The 15,705-nt window shown below is 45.9% G+C and overlaps 1 protein-coding gene across 3 annotated transcripts; it reads right to left on the reverse strand.

Moving 5' to 3' along the window:
- Positions 1–376: 376 nt before the first annotated feature.
- On the reverse strand, positions 377–15,253 carry RAC1 (Rac family small GTPase 1). Of its 3 annotated transcripts, XM_074158435.1 has the most exons (7): positions 14,983–15,214; positions 8,277–8,348; positions 6,836–6,953; positions 4,574–4,630; positions 2,937–2,999; positions 2,102–2,261; positions 377–1,940 (listed from the first exon to the last, which is right to left on the reverse strand). In XM_074158435.1, exons 1-7 carry the CDS (start codon positions 15,015–15,017, stop codon positions 1,810–1,812), a joined length of 636 nt encoding a protein of 211 aa, XP_074014536.1. In that variant the 5' UTR covers positions 15,018–15,214; the 3' UTR covers positions 377–1,809. The 3 variants fall into 3 exon arrangements, with proteins under 3 accessions (XP_074014536.1, XP_074014537.1, XP_074014538.1); XM_074158436.1 differs by lacking the exon at positions 4,574–4,630 and having other exon boundaries at positions 14,983–15,253; XM_074158437.1 differs by lacking the exon at positions 4,574–4,630 and having other exon boundaries at positions 383–1,934; positions 2,080–2,261; positions 14,983–15,017.
- Between the last annotated feature and the right edge of the window lie 452 nt (positions 15,254–15,705).

Consider the following 15,705-nt stretch of genomic DNA (forward strand, 5'->3'; position numbering starts at 1 on the left):
GTTCTTGCTGTGATACTTACTTAACGTGGAGACAAAATAAAATGCAGTGTAAACAGCTGCCTCGCTCTGTCCAGGTCTGCCGGTGCCAGACAAAAGCTCTGGTTTTAGCTGTTTGGGCGCTCGACGCCGGGCGGAGGGTAAGTCAGCCCCAATGGCCCCGCAGGGGTTGCTCCTGGCACAGGCGGCCGCAGTGGCCACTCCTGGGGCTGCCCTGGGGGTACCAGGGTCCCCAAGGCTCCCGGGGCACAGGGGCAGGCACAGACTTGCCTGCCTTTCCCTGGAGCCAGGGCAACAAACCAGCGCAGAGCAGGGACCCGCTACAGTGGCAGCAGCAGAAGGGGAAGACTTGCCCAGGAACTCAAACAGCACCACACATGTGATTCCAGGATTTATTAAGTCATACATGCAAAACATACTGCTAATTGCATTAGCAAAAGATCAATGTAAAAACTTCACAATTTTGCAACTTTTATTTTTAAATTTTGCTTTAGTGGTTGAAAGGGTGTAGTTGAACATTGTGTTCCTGCCAGTTGAGGATGTACAGAACATTAGCACTAATTCACAGACCCCAGTTACCGTGACTCCATCTATGCCACACACGTACAGGCAGTGACACCGAGAACACACTCTGCATTAGTGACGTTACAGTGTGGGGACATCTGGCAGAGAGTGACAGTTGAGAAGATTCATAGTTTATAGAGGTTTAAAATATAAAAATGACTAAAATGTGTAAAGCTGCTCCACATGATTTTTACACCTAGTTAATAGACTAAAAGCCCCTCAGAAAGCTTATAACTTACTGGGGAGGAGGGAGATATGCTTGAACTCAAGTTCTACTCTACAGACAGGAAAGAAAAAAAGAGCAAATTTCTACCATCAGAAAGGTTTTAAAATACAAGTTATATTCCTCAGTAAAAAGAGATTCTACAAGAAAAGCATTTACTACACAGCAGTTGTGGGAATGACAGGTTGGGAATTGTACCTAAAGGAATGCCCTACTTGAAATTCCGAGGAATTCACCTGCGAACAGCAACCTCTTCCCCTCCACACCTCTGGAAAATGGTCCCTGGTTCTAACCTGCACTACAGTCGGTTCAGCCTCACAACCCTGGCAGCACGGTGTAGCTCATCCCTACAGTGTCCCAATACTGTCTGGCACTAGCATCTGTCCGTCACAACGCAGTGCTGTCAGAAGGACTAGATACACTTCAGTAAGAATAGTTTTATTTATTTTTTAAATCACAGCAGCAAGAACTAGATTGCAACCAAGCCCTTACCAACGATAAAGCATTTTACACTGTGACTCGAGGGTGTCAGTCATTGTCAAAGGTTTAGGTTCCACACACGACACAGCGCAATGACTGTAGGTTGAGAAACATTTAATAATAAAACACATTAGAGTGCAGTGTTTTGCTAATTATACGGTACTGTTACTTACTGTGAAAAACTAGAAAGTGTTTTTGCATTTCCTACCAGAAATTAGAGTCATCTTCAAGAAGAATCTTTAAAAAACAGTTTAGTGCTTAGTGTTCATAGCACAACAATGCAACTTAGTTCAGCAGATCGTTTGGCAACACTTAATTGAGCAAGAACAGGATTTTAAAAATAAGGCTTTACATAGGTTTGTCTTTTCAGGAGTTTGCTTTTAGAAGAATGCAAAGTAACTTTCATACTTTAAACAAATGAAACCGTGAAATCATTGATCGGTTCAAGAATTTATGGAAGAGACCTAATTGAGAACAGAAAAACTTGGCATGGAGTGTGAACACTCCATTGTTCCGACAAAGCCCGGGCTGGGGGAGGGAAGCGATTACAGCAGGAGACATTTTCTCTTCCTCTTCTTTACAGGAGGGGGGCACAGAACTGCTCGAATCGCTTCGTCAAACACTGTCTTGAGGCCCCGCTGCGTAAGTGCTGAGCATTCCAGGTATTTCACTGCACCTGGGGAGAGAAAAAAAGCCAATCACAAAGCCGTTTTCCACAATTCCAGCAGCTTCTAGCCAACTCCACAACAAAAGCCAGGCATTTATTTCAATTAATGTACAACATCTTCCACAAATAAAGTTTAGATGAAGCCCACAATAAGCCCGTTTCCATCATACCAATCTCCTTTGCCATGGCCAGACCCTGGGGGTAGGTGATCGGAGTCAGTTTCTTCTCCTTCAGTTTTTCAATAGTGTCCTTATCATCCCGGAGATCCAGCTTGGTCCCCACTAGAATGATGGGGGTGTTGGGGCAGTGGTGCCGCACCTCGGGGTACCACTGAAAGAGAGAGCGCAGGTTGGGGGGGCGGATTTCCTCAACGGAAACAGACGTTACGGCTAAAAGGCTCCCGGTCCTTCTCCAAAGTAATTCCAAGAGTGAAGGGGAATGTGTAAGACCCCACCAAGGCAGTATTAGAAAAGAACGTAAAATTGCAAAACATTTAATGAAGCCAACGGGTGTTTATTTCTGTACAGTTTAAACATTCACCCTCTTAAGGGCTGTATTTTCTCCACACACCAGAACAGCCCTGATCTGCTCTCCCAGCTCTCCTCAGCACAGTCTGCCCAGGCCACCCAGCCGAGCTGGCCAAGGACACGTGCTAGAACAGTGGCTGATGCAAGAAACCACTGGTATCGACCCAATTTTTACATGCCTTTGTTTTTTTAACATTTTTCTTTAAATTGCATTAAAAGGGAAGTTCCTGTTTGTGGTCTCAGCTGAACACTCTTAAACTACTGTTATCTTACCAATGTATCAAGGAACAATTTAAATTTACAGTGTTTCACATGCCCTTAATTTCCATGACTTCTAAGGTAGGCAAACGGATTTCTGCCTTTTCAAACTACATTTCACACTGCCTGACGAAAAGAAACTTAAAAAAAATATTTTCCAACCACCGCTGTAAAGTGAACACTCTATTGAACACTTAAAATGATCCTGGCTTGTACTCACCTTAGCACGGACGTTTTCAAAGGAGGCAGGGCTCACAAGGGAAAAGCAGATTAAGAAGACATCCTACAAAGCAAGGTGACAAAGTTAGCCCAGCAGAGCACCTGCTGAAATCTCACAAGAAGGCCGGTATCGCCAGCCCCTGTATCACACTCCTCTGTGCGAGTGGCAGCCGGAGGCGACAGAGATGTCCCCGTGGGAAACATTCCCAGGCAGACACAGACAGACAGCGGGGGCACCAACCGCAGGGACCACAGTCCCGTCTGCAATCAGCTGTCGCAGCAGCCACCAACTAAGACATTAAGACCATTGCATTCAAGCCGTTTTTCCCTAAACGTTATTTCTTCTCCCTCCCTGACATTCAGGTAAAAAACCCAACCCCAAACACTTCAGATCTGACAAACCCAAGGAGGACTCAGACCGGCTTCTGAACGGGGGCTCAGCCCCCCAGGTGAGTTACACCTTGAAGGATGCGACTCGGCAGCACAGGATGTTGCAAAGAATTAAAACCCTTGGCACCGATTTTTTAAATATGAACATATGACTCTAAAGTAGTCTTAAATTGCAAAGGCAAAGTGTACAGTATGGAATAAAAAAATTAGACAGTAATTTCTACAATTATTACTTCCATGCCTAAATCAGCAGAATCTTGTAGAACTGTCACTTCTACTGAATGTCAGTATTAAAGATTTCAGAATTTCTCTATAACCAAATTAGAACTGGGAATGGCATTAGACCCTCAAAGCTCCCTCCTTCCCTTTCTAAATAATGAGAAAGCACAGAAAAAAGGTGGGTGTTTTTAGTGATCTTGCACATCTCACTTTTCAACTGAAGGCAAAAGACGACTGTAAATAACAGCAAGCAAAACCATTTCAGAGCCCACGTTTACACCAACCACTGTGCAGGGTACACTTCAAAAACAAAAGGCTCCACACGTGGCGCTGAAGCTACAAGCATTCAGGATAACCACATCTTCTCTAAGATCAAGACTGTGATCCTGTAAACCCGAACCTCAATCAGCATCTCTCAAACAAGCCCAACTTTCCCCAACCTACCTCTGCATCCGAACTTATCCACTACCAAATGTGCTAAAGAATCAGGCGTTTCAGAGTGTTAGTTGATTGTGCTGCATTTCAAGGCATTTTGTTAGGTCAGCAGCCGACTGCACTAAGCGCTCGCAGCCCAGTCCTTCATGCATCACCCCAACAAGTTTCCGTAGCAGCGTCCCAGGAGAAAAAAGAAACAACATCAAATAACGTGATACTATGGCCACTACTTCTGATGTCCAATTCTGCAGGTTTGTGGTGACTGAAGCTCTGCACGTTGCGCAGACTCTCTCCTTTACTAGCTCCAGAGATCAAAAAATTCGGTGTAACCATGAGGAATTACTTGAAGATCTCAGGTGTCTTGCACACTACCAATCTTAGTAAGTAGGAGGAAAAGCTATTTATTTGCAAAAATAAAAATATTTACTCTTAGCAACTCATATAAAGAGATTTGGTAACAGAGTTCTCAGATCTAACAATTTGATAGTTCCAAGAAAAGTAGTTGTTTAAAAAAATAGGGGCCAATTTATCACTCTCATAAGCAAGACAAGATGACAGAACTTGGAACTGAAGTTTATTTAAAGTTTTACATACGGCAATAGGTTGATCTGTCAGACTGGAAGATATATTCTTACCATTGGTTCCTCCAACCTAATAACAGCAGGAGATAAAGTTACACCTCAAATGGATTTCAGGGAGAATGTTCTCAGTCAGCGACCTGTGCTCACAATATTCACAAGGCGGCTTTTCTTCCTAGAGAGACCCTGCCCTGGAATTCAGCACAACCAACCACCTGCACCCAGAACAGGCCACCAGACTTCCCCGAACTCCTGTAAGCGCCCCTCTGCACTGGCACTGAAACACAAGAGCAAAACCTCTCATAAAAAGCATCCTTCTAACTTAACTGTCTTCTTGCTTTGGTCTCCTGAGGAGACACAGTTAACTACCTTTTCTGTCCCAAGTTCCTCCTTCCCTAAATATTTTGAAATACTGGCAGATTTCAAATACACTCAGCAGAAGGTATCAAATTCCTGCATATTTTAAGGGAAAAAAAATATGAATAAAGGGAAAGGTACAAATTAATCCTCCACTATGTCAAAATCCTTGCTGTGAAGTTACAAGCTGGAGACCTGCTGGGTGGCTCACTGAGACACAGCCACTGGCCGGTGATCAGCCAGCCCTGCTCTCGCCTGGCCCCGCAGGAGGGAGTTTTAAACAGCTTGGGGGGCACGGGGGAGACTGAATGCAGAGCCTAAAAAAAGTCAGGCTTCATCAGCTCCACTGTTCTCTTCCTCCGTGCCTTTAGTGTCATGGGGGCTTCTGTCCCTTAAGCGATGATGAATCTCGTGTATTGCACAAGTCTGAAATCTGGGACTGCTTCATAAGAACTTCAAGACTTAGCACTGATTTATTTTCTGCTGTAAAAAATCCAAGTAACTGAAAATACTTCAGACCTTTACTTCACAGGTAGAGGTGCTTGTACGGGGGACTTTTTCCCCACAAGTATGCTTAGATTGTCATGGAACTCTTTTGCAGTCTGCTGAAATAACTGTGGCTTTCTGACAGGCTGAGGACATGCCCAGTGTTGTGTCCCTCTGCCATCAGGGAGGAACTCTGTTATTGAGTGATCTTTCAAAATGCCTTTTTGAAAATATTTTTACAATGTTAAGCAAAGCTTAAGTTCTAAATATACTATAAATATTTAAGTATTAGAGAAAAACCACTTTCTATTGTCTCTCTTCCTAGGAAAGGCAGGTATCTCTGGCATTTCTGGTAGAGTTGCCTACAGCCGGCAAGTTCCTATTCATCGTGGGCAATGTAACTGATGGGAAAGTGCAATTGTATGAGCTAGTGAGCAGTGAATTAAGGAAAACCATGAATTAAGACGGTTTACTAAAAAAAGCACCAGAGTTCATTAAATAAGCTTCACATTACTCAGGAGAGCAGTTATGCTGTAGAATAACTGGAATAATTTTGCATTTTACATCATTAGCATTGACTCTGCATTTGACAGTTAACAACAGTAATCAATGCAAAAAAAAAAAAACAACCCACAAAGCACCACCTTTCTTTACTTACCAGCACTGCTCCACCAGATAACAGTAACTGCTCTAAAGAGACTAGAGAGCCCGTCTCTACAAGGATTAGCTGTCCCTGAAGCCACACTGGAAAAAGCAGCGCAGATTTCTCCAGCGCTTTCCATACAGACGGAAAGACGCAGCGTGTGGGCAGGACTCGGCCCGTGCCAGCGCGGGAGACAGAGCACATCTGTGTTGATGTTACAGCACGAACCACAGTAAGTAATAAAACAGCCCCGGGTTTAAGTACATTCGAAAGCTCCGAGGCAGCCTCTGTCAACACCACGAACATCTTCATTCAGTGCTGCCTCTCTCACATTAGAGCATCTTCACAGAGACTGAACAGCACCAAGTGCTCAGCAGCCACAGGGCCAGGCTGCAGCCAAACGCCCCCCTAAAACCAACCCTCTGCTCTTGGCAGCCGTGCTAACCCCGACGTGGATGGACTGGCTCACCCAGGGGGTTTGGCTTTCTGTGGGGATTTGTTTGTTTGTTTTTCTTGTTATAGATCAAGCACTCCAGCTGATTCTGAGGCTACAACTCCACAAAAGCCAACAAGTATCAATGCGTGCAAATACACAGGCACGCACAGTTTAACATTTGTATGACTACACACATCACAGGATGTGGAAGGATGAAGGCAGCTCGCAACAAGTCACTGTCACTAAGAAATATAACTCCAGATGTGACAATGTTGGCCTTCTGTTCAGTAAGAAAAAAAATTTTACGTTAGACAAAGCTGTACAGATTCTTTCTAGTTTCCCACTGTAGTTCTTACTGTTTGCGGATAGGAGAGCGGACGTAGCCTGTCGTAGTCCTCTTGACCAGCTGTATCCCACAAACCCAGATTGACCGGTTTTCCATCAACCATTACATTAGCAGAGTAGTTGTCAAAACTGGAAAACAAAGACAGTTAGCTGCCTTAGCTTGCAGTGAGATAGGGCACCCAGGAACTTTTTCCTACAGAGTCCTAATTGGGAACACTACAAAAGGAAACATTTTTATTACATCCTTCGGCTCCTCAGAAACAGTAGAGTTGGCCTTTAAATACTGAGCCTGGTTTTGGGTAACGTAAGGAAAAAACACGCACAACAGACTCGGTCCAGTTTGAACAGAAGTTGTCTTTTCCATTGCTCTTCCAAAGGAAGCGTTTATGGCAGTAAGAACAGGAAAGCAGGCGATGCACTTGGCAAGCACCTTCCAGTCTTAGTGGGACATCCAGCAAGTAATTTTGTAAGATTTAGAATAGAAGATACATGAGCAACAACCAAGGAATCATTAATGACGACAGCAGGTATGAAAAAAACCTTATTAATCCCGCTAATCAAAAACCCCTCCAATGAAATATCAAAGCAGTGGCCAGTAGAGAACTTTTATCTCATCACTACTGTAGGTGCAAAGGTTCCAATTACTTGTTAAGACTAAACTAAGTTCACGGGGAACACAAGCATACTATAATGCAAAAAATCTGAATTTAAGACCAAAACCAGGAAATGGGAGTAATTAAGACGACGAGGCCTTGGAAGGGTTAACTAAATTAATCTGTAAATCTCATTAGAATGTATTTTGTTGTCTGAAAAACTCATCAATAGTTAGAGAGCAAAACAGCCAGATAAACATAGACATCCGAGACAAGCAAAGCAGCTGCTCGCGTATAAAACGCCTCCCTGCAGCCAGCCCCCAAAAAGAGAACTACACTAATACCGACACCGACAAATCCTGACATGCAAGGAAATGGGAAGCACCAAAATAAACAAGTGCCCGCAATCTCACCCGAAGAGCTCGAGAGCTGTGCCTGGCTTCGCACAGGATTGGCAGGAGCACAAAAAATAGAAGGAACAAATGAAAAAAAAAAAAGTCTCTAGCCACATAAACCAACCATTTCTGACTATGATATGATGTTTTCCAAGCTGTTCAGCCTTGGGACTGCTTGTTATGAATGATATTAAAGATAGAAACACCGCATTATTTTAAAAGATGGGAGTGTCAGTAAATGTTAATCCCCGAGGAGAGGGCAGCGAGGGGCAAAGCACTGCCCGACGGTGCGGAGCAGGGAAAGCCCAAAGGGCTTCTCCCTACACATACCCCGACACTCCAGCGGGTCCGACAGAACCCATGGTGCCTGCGGCCAATTTCAACAACTCAGGTAAGGAGCTGGAAGAGCAGTGAGCACAGACAAGTCAACAGAAATGAGTTCTTTGGGTTCCGTAAGTACTTACACGGTGGGTATATATTCTCCAGGAAACGCATTGGTGGTGTAACTGATGAGTAGGCATGTTTTACCTACAGCACTGCAAAAAGAGAAAGTTCACATGTAAAACACATTCATCTTGCATAATGAGAAATAATATTGCTTTTAGGGAAGAAGACTGATTACATCCAGTTATCCAAGGAACAACTGGGTGCCAGTAGTCACTACAGTGCACGCAAACAGCTAACAGCCTAGAGCCTTAAGATTACTAGCATTGAAGACACACTTTTAAATATAAACATTCATTTTGTGAAGTGGTAAATTACCAGATTCTGTTACACTTGATGAAACAAATCCACAAGTATTAATAAGAGTACTAACATCTGCTAGTCACCTGACTGAATACTATCAACACTGCCTTGCTCTACCTCCCCAAAATTAAAAAAATCTGAGAAGTATTTCCAGATGCCCTTTGCACAATTCCAAAACTGTTCTTTTCCAGAGAATGGCATACTGTTGCATAAAGTTTGAAAAAGCTTGCAAAAGTATAATTTCTCAACACATCGCTACTTTTCAGTATTTGAGGAACAAATGCAGATGATAATCCTCACAATATTTACTGCTATTGCAAAATGACTCCCCGCATGCATTCGTCAACTATTCAAACATTCCATAAACTGATTTATAGATAAATTACGTTCCAATAGTGGAGAACTTGCAGCACCGAACCTTTCCCCACTGATCTAATTCTGCACATCCCAGACGGGGCAGGATGAGGTTCTGTCCCAGGCTGCTTCCACAGCTCCGGCAGCCGGCTGCTTTCCTAGCCACCCCCTCCCCACCTCTGATCCATGGCCAAACCTTAGACTAACGACACCATTCAATTCTTGTTGCAGTTTCAATTAAAGGGTTGGAAAACTTGAAATTGGACCACATTTATTTTTCAAAACAGTCTCTGTAAAGCGTGTTTCTGACGCTGCAGACTGGTTCCCATGCTTGCTCCTCACTTGAGGTGCAGAATCCTTTACCCAAGAGAGATTCCGGAGGCCAGCGTGCAACCAGTTCCGCAAAGGAGGCAGTGCCTGGGTGCCCGTACAGCCTTCCCCACCACCCTTCTCCCAGGCGGGGAAAACTGCACTGCCTGGCACATGTTTTATCAGAGCAAGTCAGCAGTAACTTTGAGACCTTACTGTACACTTAAAATCTTGTCATTAGTATTAGGTTTGACTCATGAGCCTCCTGAACTCAATCTTCCACAAGCTGAAGGAACTCATTAAAGTTTTAGTCTAGAATTACAGTTAATATTAAAAAAAAAAAAAAACACAAACCAAACCCAACCCAAGAACCAAACGCTACTGCTGAAAATATCCTATTATTCTTCTTCAGCTTCTGCAGAAGAACAAAAAAAACCTCACAGAAACAAGCTTTAGTCAAGAGCTCACTAGCTTTCCAGTTGCAAACATTTTGAGGGATTCCTACTTGAATTTTACTATGTATCTTCCACTTAAATCATTGCATTTCTTCTTTTGGTTTGGAAGCATGAGGACTGTCCCTTCACTTACCAAAGACAGTCTTCAAAACGTTATTTAAAATGATTTAACATTCAACACGAACCAGCCAGCCGCACCTAGCGACTCCCAATATAAGGCAGGTTAAGTGAATTTGAGCTTTGTCACAACTGTAAGTTACCGTCTACGTTGTAGCTCAATCTGTAACAAGTCTCTCCATTAAACTTTAAGCAGTTCCACAGTGTTCAGTGTTCCCAAGAAGTTATTTGTATGCAGCATCTGACAATGTTACCTTAAATGCCAGAGCTATGGAAGAGTTGCTTCCATGTGCAAAGGAATTGGATTTTATCCTACGTGCCCATTTCTCAATTGTAATTGTTATGTTTCTGAGCTGACACTTAGCAAAACATCCCCTCTGCTGCAACTCTCTGATCAGACCATGCATTTTTTTTCCACACTGCTTTTCCCACCTGCTTCTACAGAAACAAGATGCCAGCTCCTTGCACAGCCTGATTTACACACACACCTCTTTCAGCACACACTCTCTACCAGACAACAACAGAGACATTTCACTCCGTTCTTGATAAGTACAATCTCTGAATATTCCCCTGTAGCAACAGGCTTGAGATATACTTGTGCTCAGAAGCAGGAGAGGGATTTACCACTCAAAACCTTCTGTGGGAAGGAACCGGGGAGCAGTATGACACACAGCTTCGCTAACTGAGCGGCTGTCAGAGGAGACCCCACCTCACCCCTTGCACTCACCAGCTGTAACACGCGGAACAGGGAGTTCAGGAAAGCTGCTCACCCGCCTCCCCATCGGCACAACCTGCTATTTCAGCTCCCTGAGCTATCGGTTCCATCAGTGTGAATGTTACTGAATTGCACTCACAACACTACAGAGCAGGCTACGCCTGTCCAGCTTATAAAGGACAAACGTGAAAGCCTTCAAAATACTGAGAGGAGCAAAACCCAGCTTCTTTGGGAAACTTCTTGAGGTGCAGAAGCTATGTGTTCTCATGCTTCCACAGCCTGACCCTTCATTTTCCAGTAAATTCATTGCAGGTAATTTAAGCTTCTAACAAATTAATGTTGAACTCCGCATTTTCAGCAGTGGATGAAGAGCTTTCCTCTACACCCAGGCTCCTTTGCTCATCTTGCACTGGAACTGATGAGCCTGCTCTGGCTAATCAAAGCTGCGCAGGAAGGAGGTGGTGAGATTTCATTCCAAGCTCAGAAGTGCCTGTTGTGTGTTTCTGCAGCACCAATCAGCCTGAGTCATTTCAACAAGAAAAAACACGTTCAACAGCCCTGTTTCACATACTCTCCATCTAGGTTTCCTGCTTTCCTTGCCTTTTGGCTTGCTGCCCGACGAATCAGATCATTATGGTCGCCAGTCTTAAAAATAAACACTAATGCCTACCTTTATAAATAAAGTACATCCTCTAAGTTCTCGATCAACTTTTTTAGACTGCTAACCTCCATATTAAAGCAACTCCCCTAAAGAGAATTCCAACTGTTTGGCAAAATGTAAATCCTTCATAAAGGCTGAGACTAACAAACTAAAATAACACCAAACCAAGATTAGTCATAACAAGATTTCTAGCAACTACTTAATCATAGCTCTGTCCACACACTATTACATAAATGAAACTAGTAACATTTGACTGCAATTAAAAATATGGCCTACAGAAATCTAGCATTTTAACCACGAAACAATAAGTGAAAGACTTACAAAAGACAGCATCGAATGCCTTATTGCTTCCGGGTACCGTCCAGGAATCAATGTATTTATATAACCACATATGTATTAAATCTTGAAAATAAAACATGTCATCTCTTTCCTGGCCTTATTTACACTAACAAGTGTTATGAAGTTTCCCCGCTATGTTAGAGCTGCTCGGAGCCATGTTACGTGACATCCACTGAAAATGCCGCTGGAGGACCTGCCCCAGCACTTTTTCCACACTAAGGCACCCACTGGAACTGCACAGATGGTTGAGAGTTTCCTGCTTCCCCACAACTGAACTGTGAGAATTTAGTTCCCATCTGCAGCCACAGTAACAGGACCAGCTGAAGCACTTGCTGGTTTAATTCCAGAAACACCAATACCTGCAAACAGGCGGCAGCCTACACACACAGCTTTGTTTACGTGACCCACCTGAACCACCTCCCCAGCAGAGGTGAGGCACAACAGCCAGGTCTTCACCTGGGCGTTGAACAGCAGCCGAGGCTTCTCCAGTACCATCCTCAGAGCAAAAGTTCAGCATTTTCGCTGTAGCAGGTTTAGTTACACAGGGCTCTGCCAGATAAGCTGTTTTACTCGCTGTGACACACCCTCTCCCAACTATGCTGCTCAGTACCTACAACAATACTACCTTTTTTTAAAACTTTACAAGTCCAGACTAAGTTTCAAGTCACTGCTCTCTACAGATTGCACTGGAGAGAACCGAGGTGTTCGGCACCTTCCACAAACACTGCACTATCCCCCCCGGAAGCAATCAAACCAAATCCAGCACCGCTTCCGCAGACACGGTCTCAAATCAAGCAGGATTCCAAACAGGGACTCTGAATTCACTGCTTTTGTTCTTACAGTATTTCTACAACTAAAAAAAAAGCCTAGGAAAGAGCATGAAGTTTGACCATCTCCGTGGCACCTAGTAGTCATTTCTGCAGAATGCAGAACTCCCCTAACACTACATGGCATCACTGGAGATTTCATACCACTTAACAGCTGCCTTTTTAGAGCTAAAACAAAAGCTGCTAAAAATAACCCACACCAATGCTTTTTGTCAAGTGTCAATCAGCAGCAGCTCCTGCAGTTCCTTGAGTGGAGGGCTCTTCATCTTTCCTGCACATTCCTGCTCTCTAGAGCATCAATAAGTGAAAGCAACAGTTGCCATCTATTTTTCCCCAAACAATCCTCACAGTGGGAAAAAAAAAAAAAAAAAAACAAACCACACCACCAAGGGCAAAATATGCTAGCACAACTAGCATACATGCCATGGTTTTCTAGTCAAATTCATTATCTGAACAGCTACTAGTCAAAACTCTAAGAACAAACATGAGTTAGGTATGAGAAACAGCCTATGCATTTACAAATTAAAAAAAAAAAAAATCTCACAGCTACTTCTACAGCTGTGTTTATTTTGTTCCTAGCAGATCTTTGTGGAGGGTACATATAACAATGCCTAAGTTTTATATTACACAAGCAAATCTTTAACTTGCATTGTTTTACAGAACCACTAAAGCTTTAGCCTTATCTAAGCCAAACATTACACGTTTCCTAGAATACCTGTAACACTGGGACTTTTGAAGCACCAGCAGCACAGAGAAAGAAAAGTAGTTAGGTGTTTTTTTAAAAACACTGAAGGGAGAATGATACAAAAACTACCAAAAAGGAGCAACAGTAGTTGAATGGAACCTTAAGAGAGATTTGTTTCCAACTAAGGAGGAAGGAGAACAAATTAAACTACTGCGTTTTGTCCACACATATGTACAAAACTCAGGTAGAACTACACCACTTTTACTCCCAAGGCAAAGAGCAACAAACATGTTCGGCAGTGGGGCGCTTTTCAAAGCAAATGAGGAAAAGAACTGTTTTGTTGAATGAATTACTGAACATTACAGTTTGTGCCGAGTTCTCAAATCCAGTGGAGGAAGCAGACTGAAGTTTTTTCCCCACCCAACATGATGCATCACATTTATTTACAGCATTGTCTCACACAACACAGTTCAGCTCAATTTCCAAAAGTTACATAATTGAAATGCAATTTTTTTGTTTTAAAAAACAATATAACTGAAAGAACAGTCCATAGTTATCCTATATAGCATCAAGGAATTACATTACTATGAAAAGTCTCCATTTGTCAAGAAACCACTTTCACGTTCATATTACTCAAAATCTTATGCAGCAAGCCAAAACGAGTTTGTCACACAGAGTAAATTTCTCTCTCAACCATACTTAGCTGCCTTTTGGGGGATTCTATCTCTTAAAAACCAAAACAACAAACCACACACACAAGTAACTTGGAGATTAAGGCACCACGTGAAATTACAGACAGTGGAAAGACCATTTAGATACACTTCACTCCTCTGTCATCTACAGAGGTTTGCTCTGATACCAATTATGCTCAGCCTACACTGGGATTTTTGTTTCTCCTAAGGAAAATACCCTCCCCAACTGCATAAGACAAGTCTTGTTCTCCAGCTGCTGCAATGCTCCCCTGAGCTCCGACACCCGGGGGGGGACACGAACGCCCTGAGCTGATGGAACAGCATTATGGAGAACGTTCAGAAATCTCAAACACAAACTCTTTCCCCACCACAGTTCCAGCACTCCTCACGCTGAAACCCAACAGCTAAACTTAAGAGTTAACTCCATTCTAAAAAGCGTGCTCAAGTTGTTTCACTTATGAGTAATGCCCTATTAGAATGCTGTAGAGGGAACAGTTCTTTACAGACACGGATATTGTTAATTATTTGTATTTCGAGTGCTTTATCAGTCTCCTTTAGAGAACAGCCTTACAAGACCAGATGTATGCATGCAGAAAAACAGCCCTTGCTCAGAAGCCTTTACCATCTGCTTAGAGTTTAGCACATTTCACTTCGTTTTACCGCAAGACAGGTGTCAAGAAACAAGCTATAAACAGTAATGTCTGTTACTGTCACAAAAAGGTATTTCAAATCAATAATACATTTCTCTATCATTAAAACCACAGTATTTTTTTAATAGACCTTGATCACTTCGGTGTGCCGGGTGACACCACGGCGCCGGACGGGAGAAGGACCCGGGGCCGGACGGGCCCGGTGCTCCCCCCCCGCCCCGGACGGACGGAGGGATCCAGGCGGGCAGGGCCGCCCCCAGACGGACGGAGGGACCGCTCCCGCTCCGCGCCGGGCGGGCAGGGCCGCTCCCGGCCGCCAGCCACCCCCCGCCGCCGCGCCTTCCCCGTCGGCCGCGCCGGGCCCCGCCAGGGCCGCAGGGATCCCCCCGCGCCCCGCCGCCCCCGGCAGCCGCCATTCGCTGGCGGCCGCCGCCTCGCTCAGCGCCCCCCCTCCCGCAGGAAGCCGCCGCCACCCCCCGCCCCGGCGGCCCCGCTCCCCTCGGGCCGGCAGGGCCGCGCCCGGGCCCGCGGCGGCGCCCACACCCGGCGGGGCCCGCGCCATCCCGGCCCGGCGGGGCCCACGGGGCGAGAGCCCGGCCCAGGGGCCCCTCAGACTTACCCGTCGCCCACCACCACACACTTGATGGCCTGCATCGCGGCGGCGCGGCGGCTCCTGCAGCAGAGCGGGGCGGGAGGCGGGCAGGGGGCGCGGAGGGCCGCGCAAGGAGCGAGCCGGCGGCGGTCTCGGCAGCGGGTCGCGGCCGCCTCCGCCCTGCGCCGGCAGCGGGACGCGGCAGCAGCACCACCCGAAGCGGGAGAGGGAGGACTGCGGGCAGCAGGAAGCGGCCGCCCCGCTCACATCCGGCCGGGCCGCTCGGCCCCGCCGCCCCGCCCTCACGGGGCCGCCTCGGCGCCGCTCGGGTTTCTCCGTCGCGCCGGGAGCGCTTCGGGCGCCATCGGCTGCCATCGGCTGCGTTCGGCAGCGCTTCCCGCCCAGCGGTGACCGTCGCCATGCTGGAGCTGCCACCCTAGGCCGGCAATGGCGGGGCTCCTCCGCCTACCGCCGCCTCGGGCCCCGCAGGCCCCGGGCTGATCCCCTTTCCCTGTTACTCGGTCAGGGTCCTGCCGGAGTGCGGTGTCAGGCTCTGGCGCTGCTGAGGGGAGCGAGGGCCCGGCGCTGTCAGCAGGGCTGGCTGCTGTGTGCAGGCCGCGCCGCCATCTCTGGCCAGCGGCTGCCCGTGGAGAGGAGTCAGGGCTCCGCCACCGCCTCCAGTGCGGCGTCGCCCCGCGCCGGCCCTGCCGTCGCCTCGCCGCGCACGTGAAGTACATTTTCCCCACAGAC

Source organism: Numenius arquata, chromosome 14 (genome assembly GCF_964106895.1).
Source record: "Numenius arquata chromosome 14, bNumArq3.hap1.1, whole genome shotgun sequence".
NCBI lineage: Eukaryota > Metazoa > Chordata > Aves > Charadriiformes > Scolopacidae > Numenius > Numenius arquata.